Consider the following 23,721-nt stretch of genomic DNA (forward strand, 5'->3'; position numbering starts at 1 on the left):
TTGGACTTCTTTAAGAAATTCGATTTGAGAGAGTTTTTCGAAACTGTGTACAAAAGGTTGAACAAGCAGAAACCGTCGATTCAATTGTGATGCTCAAAACACTCCGTTGCTTGATTTAGGAGCTGCAAAATGAAGTGCCCTTTTGAGAAAAGAAGATCGCCAGCTTCCAATCGACTCGATTCCGCACGAGTGAGCTGATTTCAGTCGATTAAATATTGTTTTCGGCTCTTAATCAGATTCTAATCGACTGTGTAATTGGTCAAGAGTGCGCAAATTGGATATCTATAAAATGTGCGTGAGATTGCTAATCTAGCGATACTGCTAACTGGCTCTAATACCAGTTGTTGGGATGTAGGGAGGGAGATGAGCTTAAGGAGGCTTGAAAGTGAATGATTCCATTGCTACACAGTGAACTTTACACACACAATAAAGTGTATTCAACCACTTAAGTGAAAAGTAGAGATACACACAATATTAAAGCGTCATATTGCATAGCATATACTATATGTACATCACAAGGCTTTATATAGGGCCTTGATATTACACGGTTGGCACAAATGCCTATACATGGCTTATTCCTCTATTTACAGCAAATATGCTAAGGTGTCAACATCAACTCAAATGAGGTGTAGAGGGATGTCCCATGCCTATCTCAACAGATCTGCCTCATTTGTAGGCAGAAATTCTTTTTGAAACATAGCCTCAAAGGCTGCCCAACTCTGTGGTATGATATTCTTCTCCTTGAGAGACATCCACCATTTGTAGGCCTTGCCTTCCAAACTCAGACTTAATTTCACTGCTCTGACTACATTTGGAGTACGCCGTAAGGCGTGAATTCCATCCCACTTACTGAGAAATATATTCACAGCATCCTTATTGCGATCTCGGTCCTCTCCCTTAAAAGTCGGTGGTTTGGTGTTTTCCAACAACTCGTCCACCTCTTTTGCAGTGAGAGTGTGCAAAGAATCCGGAGATGGACCTTATCCATGATTAGAAGGGCCTTGCCCCTGAGTGGCAGTGTACTCATGCATGTGCGTGTCAACATGTCCCTTGGCCTGCTGCTGCGTAAATTGTATCACTAACGTAGATAATTTAGTGACATTTTCATTTAAAGATGCAAAATTTCCTTCCATTACTGATATGCGTGTCTGAAGTACACGAATTTCTTGAATATTGAGCAATTCATAAGCATCATCACCTCCCGTAGCGTCGCGGGCACCCTCCGTGAGAGTATCCGACCGTGAGCCGTCATGGGAAGGATCAGGCGTATGATGCTCAAAATCAAAGGTCATATTGATATTTGAATCCATGGCAACACCGTGCAGTGTAAGAAAGAGAAAGAAGAATACCTTGATTCAAAAAATAATCCCGTAGCCGTAGTATGCACTGCAAACGGTAATTAGCCATGCTAATTGTGTTGGATGTCCAAGCTTTAATCAACCCGTAAATCAACCGTGCATGTACCCTACTTGGACACGTTGTAGTCGAGTCGATTGCAAATGGTGATTTCTTTAGTGCAATCGGCTTTATGGACACTGTCGCCAATGGACCAAAGTTCAAAATTGTCAACTCTGTAGGGAATTTTCGACTTGTTGATTGCTATACACAATTGCTAATTGCCCGGCCCATTGCCGATGGTGGCCGAGTACTCTCGAAGACTGCAGCCATAGCTCGTGACTCCCGCGGGCACTTGCCCTAAAGCTTTTCAAGTGGTATGCCCTAAGGCTGTGGGCGGCCTAATCTGGGAAGGCCGAAATTTTGTAAGGGCTGGCTATGGCGGCAGAAGATGCCGATGGCGAGCAAGAGGGAGAGAGAGAGGTCCAGCGCTATGGTGCTCAACTCCTGCGGCTCCTGTGACAAGTTCAAGCCAGAAGGTCCGCGCGTAGCTGCCGAGCCCAAGATCTCGCAATTTGGCCTTCCTCACTTCTGCTCACCCCCTTCGATAGGGTCGGATCTCGTGATGGTCAGAGACCTCGACGCCCCCTACTAAGCGGCCATGCCCGCTGGTCGGCTTCCCGTGGCTTGCATGACATGCAAAGAGTACAACTCTCCACGCCTGTGTGTCCCAAAAAAGGAGTGGCTCTTGATACCAGTGTAAAGACTTGGGTAGCTAGACCTTAGGATCCTCCTCCCAACCTCCCATTATAAAGGTAGGCTCCTAGCCTCTTGCCCTAGACGGATCCCTTGTACACACTGCCTAGCCTGGCCCCTGGCCCAGTCTGTGACTCCCTGGCCATGCCCTTGTCCTGACATTGTAGGCTAGACCACCATTGTCTGGCGGACTTTTGAAAATTCATAGCTACATGGCGTAGTTTATAGGACTCAGTGAAGCCCTCATCTCCAAACGCCGCATCAAATTTTTGGTGGATGAAGGCTAAGACTTTGTCCGTAGCTCCAAAGGTGCCATGGTAGGTAAGGAAAGAGATGTTCTTTCCTCCCTCTTTGAACTTTTTGAGCTTGGACAACCTCTTCCACATGGCATAGGATTTCCTATGGCCTCTTCTTTTTGGTGGTTCAAAAGTTGCACCATCACTTTCTTCAGAAGAGGAAGAATTTGAGGAGGATGGAGAAGAGGGTGACCTCTTTCTCGCCTTTTTCTTCCCTTGTTTACACCATCACTTTTTTCATAAGATGAAGAGGATGAAGAAGATGGAGAAGAGGGTGACCTCTTTCTCGCCTTTTTCTTCTCTTGTTTTCTGTCGTCCCTCTTTGAATTATGGTGTGGAGAAGTGTGAAATGGTCTTCTCCCTTTAGGGGGTGTTGAAGAGCGTTTTTCCCGCCGTCTTCGTGGAGCCATCTCCACCGAGGTACTAGGAGACTCACTTCTTTCTTGTTCCTTCGGTGGGGGCTCTACCATTGAAACTTGAGTTCTCCTTTGGGAAGGAGATGCGTCGTCAAGTAGTAGATTTTTGAGCCCTTCGTATGGATCCTCTTCTTCTTCCCTTATCGGAGAGAGGCCTCTTTTGGAAGTCTCACAAGGAGGCTTCCTAGGTACTCTCTCTTCTTGGTGGGGAGTTTGGAGAATCCCATGAGTACGTAGCTGCCGTTGCACTTCACTTTGGATGGATGGATTTCCCATGGCTTGTTGAATCCTAGGAACAAGGTAGTTAACAAGCATAGGGGCATCATTAGTAGCATGTTCATTAGCAAAATCAAAGCTATCAACATTAATTTCACTCTCTTTACTATTGTCAACCATTCTAACAGCTTTTAGGTATAAAACAATTTAGGTGTACTTTGGCACTTCAAGCCCTAGTTGCTACTCCTCTTAACCCCTTTAGAAAATCACTCAAGCTCCTGTACGCGTGGCTGGAATATCATTAATTGCAAGGAATAGAAGAGAGGGTCTTTCAACACCAAAACAGTACCGGCTCCTATTAGGCTTCTAATAGCTCAATAGTGGTTAAGCCATGCTCAAGCCTTGTAGGACTCCACTATTAAGACCATAGCTCTCGACGGTGATGCCCCGTTATCTGCACGAAGCAAGTGCACTGCAAGACTGAAAAATCCCTATTCTACTTACTCAATTGCAATTAATAATACCAACCATTTATAGTTAGCTTGAGGACCTCTCCTCTTGAGCAAGAAAAGAGAAACCTTGTGCTCTGATACCAATGTAACATTAAATAATTCAATTAATCTCTCATTGGACCTGGGTGAAAGCAAGCATGGTTTGGTGATACAAAAAAAGGACCAATATTGCTTCTACCTGGTTGGTACTTCTACATATGTCCACACTTTGGAGGGAACCTCTTTTTTCATCTATGGTAAAGAATGGTAGGAGGGAAATTTGTATGATTTAAACTTTCCATGAAAGAAAATGTGGGTGGGGCAATAAGTAATGCGAGTGGTGTTTTGAAACCGTTACAAAAGTCCCATCACAGACTGCGTTTGTGAGTGGCGCAGTTGCTCAACACATTTTCCAACTTCCACCTTGCTCTCTTACTACAGCGCCTTCTACAAACCACTATAGTTGCAGGTAACAAGCTCCCCGGCTACTCACAACCAGGAAGATGAGGACGCCAACGAGGAAATCAGCAGCCAAAGCGTCACCGGACAATGGGAAGAAGAAGAAGAGGACAATGGATGCAAAATCCCCTCAGAACATCGACACCCCAAATACGAGGGCTAGCAAGGGGGCCTCCTTTGTGGAGAGGGAGAAACCTGTTGTGTCCATGAAGACTTCATTTAAGCCTAGGCCTCTTTTTGCCGATGATGAGACTCCACGGTCATCTACAACATCTAAGGGTAGGTGCTATGAGAGCTCTGCGTTTTCTGGTGATTTACCATTTTCTTTCCATGCATGCAAGCTTCTGCATTTCTTTTATCTGATGAGGTCTGCATTTGCTTTTTTTGCATGCAGCAAGTACATGTGCATGTTTGGGATTTTCTTAGGAATTTAGGGTTTAGGAAATTTACAAAGTTACATGGATAAGCTGCTCTTTAGATTTCTAACTTGCATGCATGCAAGTGCAAAAATCAGTATATGTTGTGCATGAGCATAGCACAAAGTTTCAGCTCAGTAGGGCTATCAGCATAACCAAATTTGGTACTAACCAGTACTAAATTTGATACTAACCACTACCGAATTTGGCTCTGTACACAACTGAATTTTGCAATTGTCACCTGAATGAGATACATTCATTTCATTCCATGTGTTTTGTTTTTCACAACTAAAATGAGGTATATAGGGTGAATAATCAGGTATTTGGAATGCTGGAATGAGGGCATGTCTTTACTTGCGTGTTGTTTCCACATCGCAGGAAAAAACAAGATGGAGGAGTACCCTATCTTGACAAATTTCTGCTATACAACACAAGAGCTTCATGATGAGTATGGATTGAGCATAGAGGGGGTGCTGCCAAAGGATCTTACGAAAGATGACATCCCCGATGACCAGTGGCTCACTGTATTCAGGCATTCCAGCCAGAAGAAGAAAAATATTTACTTAATCGCGTGCAGCCATGGTTTCAGGATGAATGCAGGTTCCTGTTCCATAAGGTGTACCAAGCCCCACCATCATGTGGGGAGATCACTACAAAATTTGCCCACTGTTTTGCATATGAGAAGTGTCATGCAGCCACAAAGGACCCTGCGGGCCACAGGGTTGCATGGGCCAGGTTTGGTGAGAGTGTACTCAACATGTGTTCCTCCCGACCACGAGGCTTGGAAAAGAAGGTTGAGAATTGGCGAAAGGCAAATGGTGTGTCCCAAGGAGGCCACCCGTCAAATACCAAGAAGCCCCGACTTACACCAGTCTGTAGTATGCCCCCTACACAGAAAGTCCCCCCACAGCGTCATGAGGAGAAGACACCTGATTATATTGCAGACCTTGAAGGTATGGTTGGGAGAGTCCCTCGAACATGTGTGGGGGTAGCCGATAGGCTGAAAGAGCTGACAATGTCTCTAAAGCAGAAGAAGGAAACACTCTTGAGGGCGGAGGGATCCAATAAACTTGTGAAGTAGATTATGGACGACATCAAGGAATATGAGACCCAGGTGGAAACACTGAGAGAGGCCAACACTGGCGATGACGCAGAAATCAATGTGATAGAAGCTGATTTGGCTGCCATTCGAAGGATGCTACGCCGATACGGAATCAATGAAGATACGTCATTGCTCGACAAGGAGATTCTAGGGCGACAGGTGCTGGTAGTTTTGGGAGTTTTGGTAGAATTGTTTATGCTTGGTTTGGTGGGATTGGTAGTGTTAGGTACCTTTGGTAGAATTGTTTATGCTTGGTTTGGTGGGATTGGTAGTGTTAGGTACCTTTGATAGAACTGTTTATGCTTGGTTTGGTGGGATTGGTAGTGTTAGGTACTTATGGTAGAACTGTTTTTATTCTAGGTAGTTTATTGTTTCCTTCTGTCTTATGGTTTGGTATTTCTGGTACTATGAAGAATTTTTGGTACTTTAAGGTACTTTTTGAAAGTGCTGCAAAAGGTGTTATGGTAGTTTTATTCTGATAGCTTTGGTAGTTTTGCTAGTTTTGGTACTTTTAGGTACTATTTGAAAGTGCTGCAAAAGTGTAATTGGTAGTTTGATTTTGGTAATTTTGGTAGTTTTGGTACTTGAAGGTAGTTTTTGAAAGTGCTGCAAAAAGTGTTTCTTTGGTAGTCTTGGTAGTTTTGGTTGTTTTGGTACTATTTGAAAGTTTGATTTTGGTCGTTTTGGGAGTTTTGGTACTTTTGGTACTTTTAGGTACTATTTGAAAGTGCTGCAAAAAGTGGTTTTGGTAGTTTGATTTTGGTAGTTTTGGTACTTTTAGGTACTATTTGAAAGTGCTGCAAAAAGTGGCTTCTGTAGTTTGATTTGGTATTTTTGGTACTTTTACGTACTATTTGAAAGTGCTGCAAAAAGTGTCTTTGGTAGTTTGATTTTGGTAGTTTTGGTACTTTTAGGTACTATTTGAAAGTGCTGCAAAAAGGTTGTTTGGTAGTTTGATTTTGGTAGTTTTGGTACTTTTAGGTACTATTTGAAAGTGTTGCAAAAAGTGGCTTTTGGTAGTTTTGATAAGGTTTGGGTAGTTTAGTTCTGCATTGAGGGTATTTATATGTTTTTGGTACTATATGATTCCCGAGTTTGGTAGTTTTTGGTAGTTTTGGTGGTTTTGGTAGTTTGGGTTCTGTTTAGTAGTACAGTACTTAGAAGTACCAGTCTCGGTATGACTTCTTGGTAGTTTTTGAAACTAATTGGGACCGCTTGTTGTCAACAAGCTGAGTATGACACTCTGGAGAAAAAATGGAAGGAAGGTCAAGAGCATACCCTATTTGTGAAGGAGACGTTGTCTGATATCATGCTTGGGAAGAGGTTCCTGCCATATCCTAGGCCCCAGGTTAATGATTCGGTAAATGTGATCCCGGTGTTTGGTATGTGTGTTGCATGTTGTGAGCCCTTGGAGTGTGCACATGTAGTCCGAACCTTCATGCTAGAGTGCCGACACCAGTATCATCCCTTGTGCTTCAGTGCTCTGTTACAAAGCAGGGATCAGTGTGTCAAGCCGGGTTGTAATATGGTAGTCTCTGATTTGGCAAAGTCCTGGGCCAGTGGGCTTCAAGTTGTCAAGAGTAAGTATGTGTGCATTTTTTAATACATATGCGCACTTGCAACTCAGTGAGGTTTTCATACAAGTTATTATGTGTTGTCTTTCTTTGTGTTTGCAGAGGAGCAGGATGCTGCAGTTGTTGACCAGCACGCCACAAAGTCGGCTGCAAGTCGAATATGGGACGTGGATGAGGTGACAAGGGAGATATCATATGTTCTCCATGATCTGAAGCAAGGTAATTCTGTAGGGAAAGACAATGTGACGGGGCAAAGATGTGAGGCAACAGGTGACAGCAAAAGTAAAAGTGAGGAGGAGGCCAGAGATGATAAAAAGACAGGTGACAGCGAAAGTAACAGTGAGGAGGAGGCCAGAGATGGTAAAAAGACTAAGGACAAGGAGGAAGGTAAAGTCCCTGTTGTTGTGGAGCTGGATGCGGAGGAAATCCAGGATGCTTCCAACACAAAGCTCGATGATGCAACGACCAAGAAGGGAAAGGAAGAACCCAAAGGGATGGAGGAAGAAGCCACGAAGGGGGGTGTTGGGGAGGGGGTGGAAACCACAAAGGGGAGTGAAGGGGGGGCCAAAGAGGGGTCGGAAGGCGACAAAGATTGGAGGGAGGCCGAGGATGAGCAGCAAGAAGTACTTGCGAACGATACTGTTGTGGACAGCACCGATAGGGGCGTTGACTCTACTGCTGCCGATGCTGTTTCGAAGCGGAGAGGTGATTCCCCTGATTTCGTGACCCTGCAAGAACTTTTCTGTTTGCAGAGAAAGAAGCACAATCGCGCCCGTGATCAATTATCCCGTGCATGCAAACTGTAGCCAGTGAGAATCTGTTGTATTCCGCACTATGTGCTTTTTAGTGACTGAGTCAACTTGATTTTTTGGCCCTGAGCTTTATCTATTCTCTGTATCTAGTTCTGTGTTGGTATGTTACCGTTCGTTACATTACTGTTTCAGTTGTCCTCACTATATGTGCATTACAGTACCAAATTTGGTACTTTTTGGTAGTGTTGAACTTGGGTGCACCTCTGTCCACTATTACAGTACCAATTTGGTACTTCTTGAACTTGCTGTTTTGGATAGTCCTTATCACTTGTGCAATACAGTACCAAATTTGGTAGTTTTTGGACCAGTTCTCTGTTTTAGATATGATGTTTGCACTGTGTATTTGTCCCACTCGTTATGTCTGTTGGTGCTATAGTAAGTTGGTGGCTAGACGAGACACCGGCAAGCACATTGATGTAGCCTGATGTAGCTGCTAGACGCGGGCGGATGATTGTGCTTGATCTTAATGGCGTGCTACTAACCAGCTGCAGCGAAATCCCTGAGGAATTTGAGTGTCTGCCAAAGGAGCACACGCCACAGGTAGTCTATCTCCAAAAGGATGTAATTTGCCTTGTAAGGCCGGATGCAGAGCAGTTCATCCTACGGCTTAGACAGAAAGCTAGCCTAGTGTTGTGGTCCTGCTGTAGAAGGGAAAAACTGTTACACATGGTGAATGTGTGCTTCCCCAACCATAGAAGGCAAAAATATTTTGCAGGTAAAGCATGCCCGCTTTGAATGTTGCAGGACATAAGACTGTGAAATATGGCGGCCCCGTATGTCGGAGGTTCCGATTGTGCCCAAACACATGGGCGATAAACCCGTTTTCCTGAAGAAGCTACGGACGATGTGGGCAAGGCACCTGAAGTACGATGCCAGCAACACTATTCTTGTAGATGATTGTAGATACAAGTCTCTTAAAAATGACTATGAAAACTGTATGGCAATCCGATCATACGATCCCATGGTAGTAGGAACCGATTACCCGTTTTACTTGCTTGATTTTGTTTTGCCTTGGTTGCTCGGGTGGATAAGGGATCAGTACCCAACAGCGTACACTCACAAAAACCCAGTCTTTGACGCTGAAGATGATATTTATGGGTACATTACTGATTACTTCATACAGATGGAGGGGTACTCCTATAAATTTGATCCCCCGAGGTAGGAGATTGCCATAATCATGTAAATAGTGGAATTTTGTAACCTGATACTATACATAATGGAAAACCCATGTTCAGACTGTCTTGGTATCTTTATCTCTACTGTTGAAACATCTGACTAATTCTGTTGAAACCTCTTGGAGCTAACCAGGTTGCCCAACATTTTAATTTTTTAAGGCAGATAGCATCTATGTTTGGCATACCTTTCATGTTATCAACGTAGTTCTAGACATTGCTCAAGGTGGTCGTATCAAATACGAATAGACAAACTGAAAAATGCCAAGAAATAAAGTAAACCATAAGTGATACAGCAAGTTCAAGAAGTACCAAATTGGTTCTGTAATAGTGGACAGACGTGCACCCAAGTTCAATAGTACCAAAATGTACCAAATTTGGTACTGTAATAGTGGACAGTCGTGCACCCAAGTTCAACACAGTACCAAAAAGTACCACATTTGGTACTGTAATAGTGGACAGACGTGCACCCAAGTTCAACAGTACCAAAAAGTAGAGATATAGTGAGGACAACTGAAACAGTAATGTAATGAAAGATAACATACCAACATAGAACCACATAGAGCAATAAAGTAAACCATAAGTGATACAGCAAGTTCAAGCAGTTCCAAATTGGTATTGTAATAGTGGACAGACGTGCACCCAAGTTCAACAGTACCAAAAAGTACCAAATTTGGTATTGTAATAGTGGAGAGACGTGCATCCAAGTTCAACAGTACCAAAAAGTACCAAATTTGGTACTGTAATAGTGGACAGAGAAGCACCCAAGTTCAACAGTACCAAAAAGTACCAAATTTGGTACTTTAATGCACATATAGTGAGGACAACTAAAACAGTAATGTAATGAAAGGTAACATACCAACACAAAACTAGATAAAGAGAACAGATAAATCTCAGGGCCAAAAAATCAAGTTGATTCAGTCTCACTAAAAAGCACATAGTGCGGAATACACTTGGTACTATTGACTACCGGATTCAGTTGTTCAATCAGGGCTTCTCATTGCCCTCAAGTAACATGGATGCACCTTCGTCGCTCTCATCATCATGATATGGCATGCTATTGTATATCCTCTCATATACTTTAGTAGACAACTTGTATTGTAAAATTTGACCTAGAGATCCTGCAATAGGCTCCATCGGGAAACGTATGGCCCTAACAAGATGTGAGTAGATCATTACCGGAGATGTGTGATCCAATAGCCACTATGTATCAGCTTTTCCTTCAACTTGGCCATAAAAAAAGCCTTCAACAACCTTCCCTCCTCTAACAATTTTGTTATGCCACTTATCCTTTTGTGCTTTCACCGTTTGGTACAACACTTCTGTGCATTTGATAATGTAGAAGTCTTCATTTGCCTCAGCTGCTTTCACTGCAAAATTATCCCCTATGGACAGCATGCCACTTAACATTTCAGGGCATCCTTCATATAGTGGCAGGTTGTACACTTGGCTCATCGGAATTGATGTTGAATCTCCACCCTCCTCGTCATCTGATTAGTCATCCCTGATTGTATCCCCGAACTCTGGCAATGGTTTGATGCAAACATATTTCCATTCTTCAATGTGCATTCTGTTCCTGCATCTTCTCCACAACCCACGCATACACGGATCACAAAATTATGAAAGTGATCGAAAGCGTATGGCGGTGCGGTTGTCCTGTGAATAGCCATCAACACAATGAAATGAGAGGGGGCGAACGATGCGCTCACAGTACCATTGCAGATTGTGTTGCACTTCATCCGTGCCAATAAGCCAAAAGACTCTTTGCGTATTACACCTCTGAGACTGTTCTCTTGGCTGAAAAGTTGCTTTCAAAAAGTTGACAACATCGGCTACACACTTCATATGCCAACCATCTGGTTTCAATTCCTCATGCGTCAAAGTTCTCTTGATGACTACCCCTACCCCATCATGCTCACCTTTTCCATGGCCGGATGCAGAGAAGTTATGCATCATGTGCAAGCCTATCATTTGATAGTACCTGACCACAAAATAGTAAATTCTACAGGCCTTGAATTATGAAGCAGCACTATCTGACCAAACCCAATGTTGTTGCAGAGAATGTCCTCGTTCTTTCAGCCACTTGTCATGCAGCAAGAAACAATGTTGTACAAACAATGTGTCATGCTGCTTGTCATCCGATATGTAGAAGTGTAGCATCTTCTGTGTACCACCTGTTGCATTTCTTAAATAAGTGATGTGCACAAGTATTGTGACTTGTGTAGACCACCAATGCATTGACTGAATTTCATTTTGAACTTTAAAGGAATAATTCTCCGCAAAGTCAATAACAGATACTACAATGCTGCTAGGAAAATTCTGCAAAGAGTCCTTGAATTGTTGGGCTTGCCAGCGGAAGACAAAGTTGTGCCTGATGAAGCCTATCAGATGGGCTGAAAATAGGATTTGGTGGTATCCGATGAGCTTGGTACTCTGTAAATAGACTTTGGTTCTCTATACATAGGCATTGGTACTGGATAAATAGGTTTTGGTACTCTGTCGAGAGGGTTTGAAACTCTATGGATAGGCCTTGGCACTCGATCGCTAGGATTTTGTACTCGATATACCGAATTTGGTACTCTACAGATCTGAGTTGGTACTCCACAAATAGGCTTTGGTACTTGATATACCGGATTTGGTACTCTACATATGTGCTTTGGTACTTCATAGATAGCCTTTGGTACTCGATAGACAGTATTTGGTACTCTACATATAGGCTTTGGTACTATCAGAAGTGTGGGGTACCCTGTAAATAGACTTTGGTCCTATAGTGATAGGCTTCGGTACTCTACAGATAGGATTTGGTACTCTACAGAGAATATTTGGTACTCTACAGATAGTCTTTGGTGGTATCCGATGAGTTTGGTACTCTGTAAAAAGTTTTTGGTTCTCTATACATAGGCATTGGTACTAGATAAATAGGTATTGGTACTCTATCGAGAGGGTTTGAAACTCTATGGATAGGCTTTGGCACTCGATAGCTAGGATTTTGTACTCAATATACCGGATTTGGTACTCTACATATCTCCTTTGGTACTCCATACATAGGCTTTGGTACTCGATACACCGGATTTGGTACTCTACAGATGTGCTTTGGTACTCCATAGATAGCCTTTGGTACTCGATAGACAGGATTTGGTGCTCTACATATAGGCTTTCGTACTATCAGAAGTGTGGGGTACCTTGTAAATAGATCCTGGTCCTTAGATCCTGGTCCTTAGATCCTGGTCCTATAGTGATAGGATTTGGTACTCTACAGAGAGGCTTTGGTGGTATCCGTTGAGTTTGGTACTCTGTAAATAGACTTTTGGTTCTCTATACATAGGCATTGGTACTGGATAATTAGGTTATGGTACTCTATAGAGAGGGTTTTAAACTCTATGGATAGGCTTTGGCACTTGATAGCTAGGATTTGGTACTTTATAGATATTTAGTACTGTAAACACCCTCTTCCGTACAGCAGACTACCAAATTTGGTACTGTCTGGACCAATACAATTACTAGAAGCTGTTGGTACTTGAGATTCGTCGAGTAGATGTATAGGATGTTTGACGACACTTTTCCTTCCAATTCTCATCTTGCATATGTCTTTCTTATTGGGTGAAACTCTGCTCTCTGATGTCCAAAAGGCATATACCAAATCTCTCGTTTCATTGGTGATAACGGTTCCTCGTGGCAATTGTCTCTCACAAGCACTCAATGGCAACACTTCATCTTCATCTTTATTCTCTAGTTGTGAGCTTGCTGCAGCTATATTCCTTCGATGGATCCCTAGGATACTAGCCATTTTGGATTGGTTTACTGATTGTAAGTTTGTACTATTGTTCAGAATCATTGCCAAAGAGCTTCTCTTTACAAAAAGTTCACTTGCTGAATGAGGGACCTTGATTTGAGTCAAAGTGTTGCGCACACCCGATACAACAGTGTCTTCGACTTTGCTGAAATTTGATGGTTGCAGCAAGGAAAATGTTTGGTGGTCCCGGAGTTGCCAGAATATTTCCTTCTGTTCATTCTTTGCAATCCCTACTGTTTGCTTGTGCCAACATCGAGCCACCACTGCACAAATGTTCTTTCTTGACCTGGCTTCCCGTAATCCAAGAGCAGACGTAGGATGTCTTTCCTTGCTTCTCTATGCGCGTTTCTTTGCATCCCAATAATCACGAAGAAAAGCCTGATTACCAGTACATGCAGCTGGAATACTAGTGCTAATGGAATCGATGTGCATTTGCTGAACATTGCTTGGGCCACCTTGTACCTCGTCAAAAGAGAGGAACTGTGAGTCACCTTGCATCTCGTCGATAGAGAGGAGCTGTGCATCACCTTCTACCTCGTTGAAAGAGAGGTCCTGAGCATCACCTTCTATCTCATCGAAAGAAAGGTCCTGAGCATCACGAAGCCAGTAATCTCCTACGCTACTATCCATTTGCAAATAGAGAGAGAGAGAGAGAGAGAGAGAGAGAGAGAGAGCTCGAACACAACAGCTCAGTGGCTATGGAGGCGGCAAGGAAGGCGAGAAGGTTCAAAACTGAGAGAGACACACAGGGAGAGGGATGTGCGAGAGAGGGCGGGAGAGAGAGAGAGGTGCTGGAGTGAAAGCTCCCAACCGTAACCCCACCCCCCGGCCCCGCCGTCACCCCCCACCTCTTCTTAGGATTGCATGCTTCTAAAGTTAAAAAAAAGTCCACGTAAAAAAGAAGTTTATTTGCCCTCCCCAATTCCAAAAAAATTCCCATGGTTTTTACACACAAGAATCACCAAGCATATGTTGTGTCAAGGACACTACTTTTTGTACCACCAAACCATGCTTTGACCCACAAACCATGCTTTGACCCACCCCTGAGTCTTCTGGCCAATAGGAATCAGGCAAGCCATTGGGCTGTTGAATGCTCATTGGACCCTTTGGGAGATTTTCCAATAGTCTCCTACAGAACTTAATTTCTATTGGTTCTTTTATCAAGTGTTTTAAATGAATGAAACTAAATTTACTCTAGCCTAATTCTCATTGGTCCACCTCTATAGCCATCCACCAATAGGATTTGAATGCACCTTGGAGGCAACTGGGCTAGGGAGCTGACATGTGTCCACTATGCCCTTTGTGTAAAGGGAGTTTGCAAGAGTGTGTGTGTGTGTGATTCTCTCTCATCCCCTACTAAAAGGGCTCGCCCCCTCAAGGATAGGAATGTGGGAAGACTTTTGAGTCTTCCCACAAGCATCCAATTTACCCTAAGGATGGACCATTGGACATAACCTTTGAATTTTGGAACCTTAGCATTTTGGAAGTCTTAATGGGCTGAACCTTAGGGTCTTTGAAGCCTCTTTGAAGCCCATCGATGCACATTACTCTTTTGCAGATGCCTCGTCCCCCTTTGGATCCCAATTTTCCCTCCTTTGGATCCCTACTGTGACCAATCTACCAGCCTAACCAATATTCTATCTTTTTCTCCCCTGGTACTTCCCCATATTAAATGATCAGTTTAACATGAGAAAATCATTTAGGAGAATTAGATATGAGTTATTATGATAAGCACGGTGTTGGAGATGCCTGCACCCACAACTGCCATGCTTGGGCTAGGTTGGGTGTGTGGGTGCGTCGAAAGAGGGGCAGATATAAAAACATTTGGGTGAGTGGCAGAGAGAGATTGAGATAGGTTGTTGCTGCTCATTAATGGTCATGCACAAACTCTGCTAGTGGAGGAGGATGATAGTGATAAGGGGGGGCGACCTACACTCCAGAGAGTCATTGGTTCAGAGAGAAAGAGAGACAGTGTTGGGTGGTTGGTTTATAGAAAGGAGGGTGAAAAGAGGGGGCCAAAAACGGTTGGGATCCGTTGCATGGCGGGATGCATGAGCATTTGTCCCCACTGAAGACGTCTTCAGATGGGGTTTTGTGTGGTTGCACAACGACATCCAGCTAGAAAAAATAAAATTTACTTGGGGCTGTAATTAATTGGCGACTCTTTTGTGCACTGCTAGAGAGAGAGAGAGAGAGAGAGAGAGAGAGAGAGAGAGAGAGAGAGAGAGAGAGAGAGAGAGAGAGAGAGAGAGAGAAAGAGAACTACGACTATAAGGCCGTCGGTGGTTGTAAGAGAGAGAGAGAGAGAGAGAGAGAGAGAGAGAGAGAGAGAGAGAGAGAGAGAGTGGGTGTTGTCAAGAATGAGAAAGCCTGCGTTCGGGGGGGGGGGGGTTTGTTGTCTGTTGGACCACGTGTGTGTGTGTGTGTGGTTGTGTTTTGGTGGCCCAAAATCTACATGCATGTAAGCCCTTGGCATGGTCGATGCTACCGTACCCACAGGGACGTCACCACAGGGATGCGCTCATGGGCAATGGTCTGTGTCGTGCTCGATTGTACGGCCAACATGCTGATGTGGCACCGTATTCGCTCATGAGGGTCGCCTCTGGCTACTATCGCCAACGCGGGATACCATGGGTGCGGGATACCACGGGCTTGCGTATGGAGAGTGCATGGTTTCAGACTTCAAGTCTGATTATAGTTTCGGAAGTACGTAAATTTCACTGCATTTGCTCGCAATCAGCCTCGCGCGTTACCAATGAGACAAAAACTCATTACTCACGCCGCCTAAAATCTCATGCTAGAGTGCGGTCCTAACCTCTCTTTTCTCGACAGTAAGAGCTGCTAGTTTATCTTAATTAAACACTTAATAAACTTAATGTTATGATAATTGAATTACATAACAATTCTATGCACCAAAGGAAATTAAAAAATTTTCTCAAACCTAGCATCATGCTAGTCTAATAAGTGATGTAAACTTAGTTGTGGGGTTTAATTGGTCATGAATGTCATTGTTGCCACATTTACACAGTACCACGAACGTTTCATTCGCTCTGATACCACTACTAAAAATGGAAGTGTAGTGAGCCTGCAAAATACTGAAAACAATGGCCATAAAACAACGGATTTGCATACCTGACGAATCACACAACACATAATCCATGCTATACGCAATAAGAGAGAGACAGAGAGCGAGAGAGTGTAAGTGAGCACGTGCAAGTGCACCTCCTAGAGCGGAGTGCTACACCGGCATGACGAGAGAGAAGAGAGGAGAGGAGAGAAGAATAACATAGACACTGGGTGCAATCTCCCCTCGTGCAAGAGTGAGCATTTTCTTCTTGCACGTATTTATTTATAGATTCTTCGATGTTAAAAAATGAATACACATTGGCCGACCGGACATAAATGACCATAGCTCATAATGAGCACTTGAGTAATAAATGTACATAAAATGTGATATCTTCGCCTAGCTCGTAATGCCAGTTGCATTCGTTGTGAGTGCTAGGATCTAGTTCTACCATCTAACGGTGCTAGATCAATGCCTACTACACAACCTTAGTCTACAAGGTACACAGGGTATAAATCCTAAATTCCCTTATCCATAACAACAAGTCGGTCGACCACCATGTGCTCAAGCTGCACGGTCATCCACCAGCCGGTCACTTCGCTCCATAAAAAAGTCACCGGCCAACGATCGACTGGAGCCTATATGCTCCAGATTGCCTGTCGACCATGGTATATTCCGCAACATCTGCTGATGGCCGCTAGCTGGCCATCTAGCTGGCTGCGCAGCTAGATGTGCTAGGACTCTCTCTCTCTCTCTCTCTCTCTCTCTCTCTCTCTCTCTCTCTCTCTCTCTCTCTCTCTCTCTCTCAGCTTGCGCACATGCTATGATGTCGATCTGATCTAGGGTGAATGCTAACTGGCTATCGAGAGTTCGCGCACATGCTAGAGCTCCACCTACCCTTGAGCGCAAAGTCAACTCCTTTTGTCGCGCTCTCAGATGTCACAACCAATCACGCTTCTCCTCTGCACGAAACGGCTCTCCATCGACGTAGTGGGGCTCTGGTGGACCCGTGGTGGGCTTCTTGCACTTTTGCATCGAAAACGGCCACCGCTGCACTGCATGTGCGTAAGCTCTCTCTCTCTCTCTCTCTCTCTCTCTCTCTCACACACACACACACACACACACACATACTACACACCCCTTCGTCGGCTAGATCTTTAAGGTTCTCTTACGTTAAAACTCTCTTCTTCTTCTTATTCTTCTACTAAGTTCGGGGTGGATGCTTGACATCAAGAAATGGTTTGGAAGATGGGATGCATGTCACTTGGTCAAGGATGCGTCGATCGACTCCCAAGTTAATGAGGCCTTCTTACAACGCCAATGTATCATGGCTTGGGAGAAATCCGGAGGTTCTCGCTTCAGCCATTACACCACACACGTTGCCCCAAACTACAAATCTCTCTTCTTTTTCGAACGAGGTAACCGAACCCATCCCTACATCCTTGAGCCCATCCCGTTGAGTGCGATCCGCACCATTGCCTCCATTCGTCTTAGCTCCCATTCTCTACGCTGCGAGACAGGACGTTGAGGCACTGGCGAAGAGTGTCATCGACTTTGCACCTTATGCCCTCGTCAAGTGCGAGAGAGTGAGTACCACACACTACTTGAGTGCTCAGCTTTTGACCACATTAGGTCCTCTTTTCCCCATATATTCAGCCATGAGCTCTCCCTACATACCTTCCTCTCCCAACCACGATGTGGACTCTCTATTGTGACACTCATTTCAACCATTTTTGAGCATCGAGAGTCATTTATGATTTCCACTCACACCACGTGACATGTTCATTTGGTCCCATAGGTCATATTTGACCTCCGAGGACGATAATAGAACTCTCTCTCCCTCTCTCTCTCTCTCTCTCTCTCATATACATATCTCTCTCTCTCGTATACATATTACACACTCCTTTGTGAGATGCCCACAAGTTCGTCGGCAAGCGAGGAATCAAGCCAACTTCATCCACTGGACAGCTGAAACAACAGCAGCACAGCGACAACATACGCGAAAATGAGCAGATTGCGAATTATTGATGATGGGCGCTCTAGCCGCACCCTCGCTGCCTGGCTATAATCCTTTATCTCAAGCAGCACACGTGCAGCAGCGCTCCACCCATCATCAATCTCCCGACCACAGCTCCCTACAGGGCTCAACCTTTGTGAGAACTTGTCATAAAAGAGGTGGTGTCACCTTTGGCTATATTGATGCTGACGTTGAGGATGGTGCTGGATATCAGGGCAATGAGAATGGTGATTTCCTCGACAGCAATCATCCTCGCATTGTTGCGAGTGGTGAGGATTGCGGTGTCTCTCATTTTAAGCACCCAAACCAGGGACTTGCACGACAGCCTGAGATTTGGTTCTCTGATTCGGCCCACAATGTGTCACTTCTTCAAACTCTTTGTAAGCAAGGGCATCTGGACAGAGCAGCCAATTGCCTTGATACCATACACACATACCTTCCATCCTCTGTTTATCTCTCTCTTCTTCGAGCATGCAATGGCAAAACATCGGTTGCTCATGTAAAACAAATCCATGCCCATATCAGCTGTTACAGCCATGACAATTTAGCTGACCTTGGTGGCCACTTGGTGGCGACACTTATAAAATGTGGTGCCCTTGAAGATGCATGCTTTGTTTCTAGCCGGTTGCCAAAACGGACAGTTTTCTCTTGGACTGCGATTATATCTGCATATGTAGAGTGCGGAAAATCAGAAGATGCACTTAGAGTGTACCAGTCCATGCAAAGAGATGGAGTTGAGGCAAATAGTCACACTTTTTCCAGCCTCTTCAAAGCTTGTGGCAGCATACCAGACTTGAAGTTGGGCCGGAAATTACATACAGAAGCTCGGGAAAGAGGCCTGTCTACTCATATTTTTGTTGGGAGCACACTTGTGAGTATGTACAGCAAGTGTGGGTCCATTATAGAAGCAGAAGATGTGTTCATGGTGATGGTGCAGCGGGATACTGTGGTGTGGAATGCAATGCTTGCTGCATATGTTGAGCACGAGCAAGATGACAAGGCCATACGACTATACCGACAAATGCAAGAAGAGCATGTGATTGTGGACAACTACACACTGACATTTGTTTTACAAGCATGCGGCAACCTTGCCAGCCATGAAAGCTCATGCAGAAATGAGGAAGCAAACAAAGTATCCATTTTGGAGATTGGATGGGCTATTTTTTCCAATGCCAACATGAAGAGCTTTGCGGCAAACGATTATGTGCAAACTGCCTTTTTGACATTGTTGGGAAAGTATGGTGCAGTGAAAGAGGCAGAACACATCTTTTGGACAATGTCTTCTCAGAATATTGTGCTGTGGACTGCAATGCTATCTGTCCATACAGAGCAAGGTCATGCAGAAGCCGCCTTGCAGTTATTCAAGCAATTACAAGCAGATGGTTTCAACCCAGATCGACAGGCATTCGTTGTAGCCCTCAAGGCATGTGCTCTTCTTGCTAAAGGAACAAAATTCAATGGCCAAGTTTCAAAATCAATTGCTCTCGAGATTGGGCAGGCCTTGCATGCGGATGCATGTGAAAATGGGTATGTGTCCAATATCCTTGTTGGCACTGCACTCATAACTATGTATGGCAAGTGCGGAGCTCTTGAGGAGGTGGAGATTGTTTTCAGCACATTGCCAGCATACGACGACGTTTCTTGGACAGCATTACTCTCAGTTTTTGTAGAGAATGGTGAGGGACCAAAGGCGGTACAGGTTTACGAGGAGATGGGAAAGCATGTGATCTTTGATGAGGTTGCTCTTGTCTGCATTTTGCAGGCAAGCATTGATGAAGGAAACTTGGAGATGTGCAAGCATTTACATTTTGATATGGTCTCCTCAGGTTATGATCAACTAGGCTTTCTTGCGGCCACTTTGATACATGCATACGCAAGCTGCGCTAGCATAATGGATGCACAAGCTGTTTTTGATAGTCTTCCGGATCCTGATTTGGTATCGGGGAATGCAAGCATTTCTGGTCATACAGGAGAAGCAGCTGTTAGGATGTATGAGAGAATGAAACTTGCAAGTGTGGAGCCCACTGAAGCAACATTTACATCTGTACTCTCAGCTTGTACGCATGCTGGCCTTGTGGCTGAAGGTCTCGAATATTTCGACTGTTTAAGCAGAAACTACGATGTTGAGCTGAATCTCACACACTATGGTTGTCTGGTCGATCTTCTTGGTCGGGCGGGAGATTTAGAAAGGGCAGCCATTGTGCTGCAGAGGATGCCGATGGAAGCTGACATGAGCATTTGGCTTAGCTTGCTTAGTGCATGTCATATGCATGGTAATATGGACGTAGCATTAGAGGCCTTTGACTTTGCACTAAATCTGCACTATAGCCATGGCACTCCATATATTATGCTGGTACAAAGAGTTCAGATGCTTCGAAAGTGAATCTCACGACTCGCATCAATAGTTTGGCATGCTAACTTGGTGTAAATTGCTGCATTTGAACAGTTGCTTCAATGAGCGTCTCCACAAAACTAGGGGATACATACAGCCACTGGAAGTGGCTGTTTCTAGCACAACCAGACACCTACAGGTGGTGAAGAAGAGTAATGTAAAAGGGAAAATTTGTACTTGTGTGAATGAACATAAGCGTTACAATAGCTGAGGCAGATGGCGCCATGCCCGATGCTCTTACACTTTCCAGAAAAGCTTTATATGAAGGCAAAGACAGTGAAAGGAGCTCATCTCTAAATGGACGCATTATATGTAGGCCAATTTGTGTAGCACATCCAACATCTTAATAGCTACAATGTGAAATGGAGCGCCCGTATGCCTGTCATTTCAACTAATGATCCGTGGGCAAGATTTGGTAGCGAAGCAGGTTCTTGAGATCTTGCAGTTTACACATAAATTTGCAAGGGAGAAATTAAGGACAATTACAAGGGTATACCAAGTGGTTAGGGCATTAAGCTTGAGCACAGGTTTGTCTTACTTGATTCCCTTGTCCCTGCCAAAGGCTTAAAATGAGGTTTTCAGCTCTTCATATCGGCTGAGGTATCATCTGGCTTGGTCTTACGGCATCCCAAGGTGATTTGGAGATGATGTGGAGTGTACTTACACTTGATGGCATGGTGCTTGAAAAGACATAACACTCAGGATAATGTTGTTTGCCAAACCTTGTTGAAACGTTTTGTCAGATTCTATTGTGATCTGTTGAGCATGTGCATTGGCCTTGTGCATTTAACTCCGATGCACGTGCTCCCACACACTACAAATAGCAAAATACGCCTAAATGCTTAGGATTGGCAAGAAACAACCCAGTCCCAGAAATGTTGAACACTCAAAAGTCGACCAATACACATGCACAGGTGCTCATGAACATACTAAACATACACATTCAAATCAGCTCACAAAAAATGGCACATCATAATCAAATTTTAAGGGATTATTTGATAACTAATGCAATAATTAGTAAACAATTGCCCAAAACAGTTTAAAAAGTAACCTTCTTTTTGCCCCCCCCCCCCCCCCCCCCAAAAAAAGAAAAAAAACAGGCCACACAAGTAAGCCCAAAGTTCCATAATCATGTTGCAAGTTGCACAAACTATCAATTGCCAAATGATTTTTAACCTAAATAGCCAAACTAGGCAAATTAGCGTCCAAATCAGTCCAAAATTCATCAAGATTAGTGCAAGTAGAGTGTAAAAAACAGCAAATTTCAGCACATTGTAGCACTATCCCTCATTCCAATTTTGAAAAAAAAAGGTCAATTTATCATGTAGATGAGAACTTTTATGCACGCCCACGCGCGTGCGTGCACACAAACAATTAGGCACAAATGCAACAAAAATTAGTTGCATGCACACTTGCAATTTTTGCATCACTCACTCAAATAGAAATGGCAATAGCTATTGTGAAAATTGGATTAATCAAATGCTCAACAAAGAACATAATCACACTCATAAGAAAAGCATTTGTAATTGTGCTTCACAAGCCAATGAATCTCCACACCCACCTTGATTAGTGTGTAAACCATCCAGATAGCTCTAAAACTTTTGCAAAGGCTAGTACTAACATCCAACACATTGGTACTTGATTACACAAATAGGCGAGTTTACGGTGCAATCCAAGCCTCTAAATAAGAAAATATTAATGTGTAGGCCTTCAATGTTAGTCCAATTAGTGAATCTGTTAGCCAAAATTAGTAAACTTGGAGAGAGTTTAGTGTGATCAATGTTAGCAATACAAGTGCAAAAATGCAGGCAAAGATGGAGAAGATGAAGGAGAAATTCAAGAGCACACCACATTCCAAGTAATATTACTAAGTAATATTATCACATACGAAGTACTATTATTAAGTGTGTTAATACAAAGATAAAACTTTCTTTAGAGTGATGGACGCATATACGAGCCGGGAAAAACCTCCAGACTATCAAAGACTCATCCGTCACAAGTGTCCAGTTTGGGTGGAGATAGTTGACTTCCCACGTACATGGTGACACTTTCTCCCTATGCTTGCTTCTCATTTGGGTAAAGTGATATGTCCTCCCAAACTTGATGCAAACAAAAATCGGTTTTGTGTGCTTTGGGATACAAATGTTCCCACCCTTGTAGACATTACTATCAACTCGGGTGACCCTCTCATTGGAAAACGTCCTTTCAAGCTCAAATGGGGGAAATTTGCCAACTCCTGTTTTCGCTGTGGGAAATTTTTTCACATGCAATTTGAATGTCTTGAGCCAAATTTGTAGCCTCCTCCTTCATCAATTCCAGAGCTTGCGGTTCCCCCCCAGAAACAGGTCTCTAATCCTAGATCATCTTCTATTGGGCCTCTACCTTGGCTACGACTTTGCCTTTGGATAAAGGTAAACTCAAATTTGCCGGCTCCCCAAGCACTTCGAATAAGGGAAAGGATACAGTTACTCACGAGACCATTACTAAGGGAAAGCTTGTGGATTCGCATGAAGGATCTCCTTGGGAGACCCCCAAGAAGGCTGTCAAAGCACAATTACCGCTTTCCTCTTGCAATTATGTACCCCCTGCTGTGAAATTTGTGGTGCAAAACCCCCTTCCTTGTAACGATAATCGCACACTTGCGGAAGCATGGAGCAAGGTGGTGCATTCTTATAGAGATGCAGTGCTTCATGGGGCTTCTTCTCCATCCCTTGATGGTGTTGTTTCCCCTAATATAGGCATCCATGATACTGAAGTCAAAACACGGCTGGTTGATGTTGATGTGCATATGGCCACGTCAACTTAGCCACCTTCTTTCTCTTGCCTTCTGCATATTCTTAGAATGCATTGTAACATTTAATGCACTAGTAACTTGTGTGCAACGGAAAATGATAACATAGTGAGCATAACAAGTTCCTAATGAACATAGAGAGAGTACTTAGTTGAAGAAAGCAACACGGCAATTACATCTAGCTAGTTTGGCATAGACAATACTTGAAAAGAGAGAGAAATAGAACAATTGACAACAGTTGAGGACCGGATTTACATGGAACCGGTCCACCCTCCAAAAAGGCTTTGTATTATAGCTGCTCCCATCAAGGGAGACTTTTGTACAATACAATCTTTGTGTTCCTTGACAAAACTCGTTGGTGCAATGAAGATGGAAGCTTCATGCACCAAATTATGCTTGAAAAACACACCTAGTGGGCCTAGCCTTAGTCCCAAGACCTCACACACCTTCAAAGATGGTGAGAACTAGCAGGGAATGAGGAAAGATTGAGAGGAAGAAGATGTATCTTACGAGAAAGAAGTATTATCCTCACATAATCACTCAAATAGCGTAGCTTAGCTTAGTAATTAGCATGGTAGAGGACATGAGCATGCCATTGAATCTTGGCTCTTGGTTGGAT

The 23,721-nt window shown here is 43.8% G+C and overlaps 1 protein-coding gene across 1 annotated transcript; it reads left to right on the forward strand.

Moving 5' to 3' along the window:
* Nucleotides 1–17,804: 17,804 nt before the first annotated feature.
* LOC147455302 (putative pentatricopeptide repeat-containing protein At3g01580) lies at nt 17,805–21,055 on the forward strand. Its single transcript, XM_086514109.1, has one exon. It carries the CDS (start codon nt 17,930–17,932, stop codon nt 20,300–20,302), a length of 2,373 nt encoding a protein of 790 aa, XP_086370235.1. The 5' UTR covers nt 17,805–17,929; the 3' UTR covers nt 20,303–21,055.
* Nucleotides 21,056–23,721: the final 2,666 nt, after the last annotated feature.

This window comes from Adiantum capillus-veneris, chromosome 6, assembly GCF_014529385.1.
Source record: "Adiantum capillus-veneris isolate H3 chromosome 6, ASM1452938v2, whole genome shotgun sequence".
Classification (NCBI taxonomy): domain Eukaryota; kingdom Viridiplantae; phylum Streptophyta; class Polypodiopsida; order Polypodiales; family Pteridaceae; genus Adiantum; species Adiantum capillus-veneris.

Coding starts and splice junctions, on each gene's coding strand:
- LOC147455302 (XM_086514109.1), top strand. CDS start 17,930: ATGATGGGCGCTCTAGCCGCACCCTCGCTGCCTGGCTATAATCCTTTA.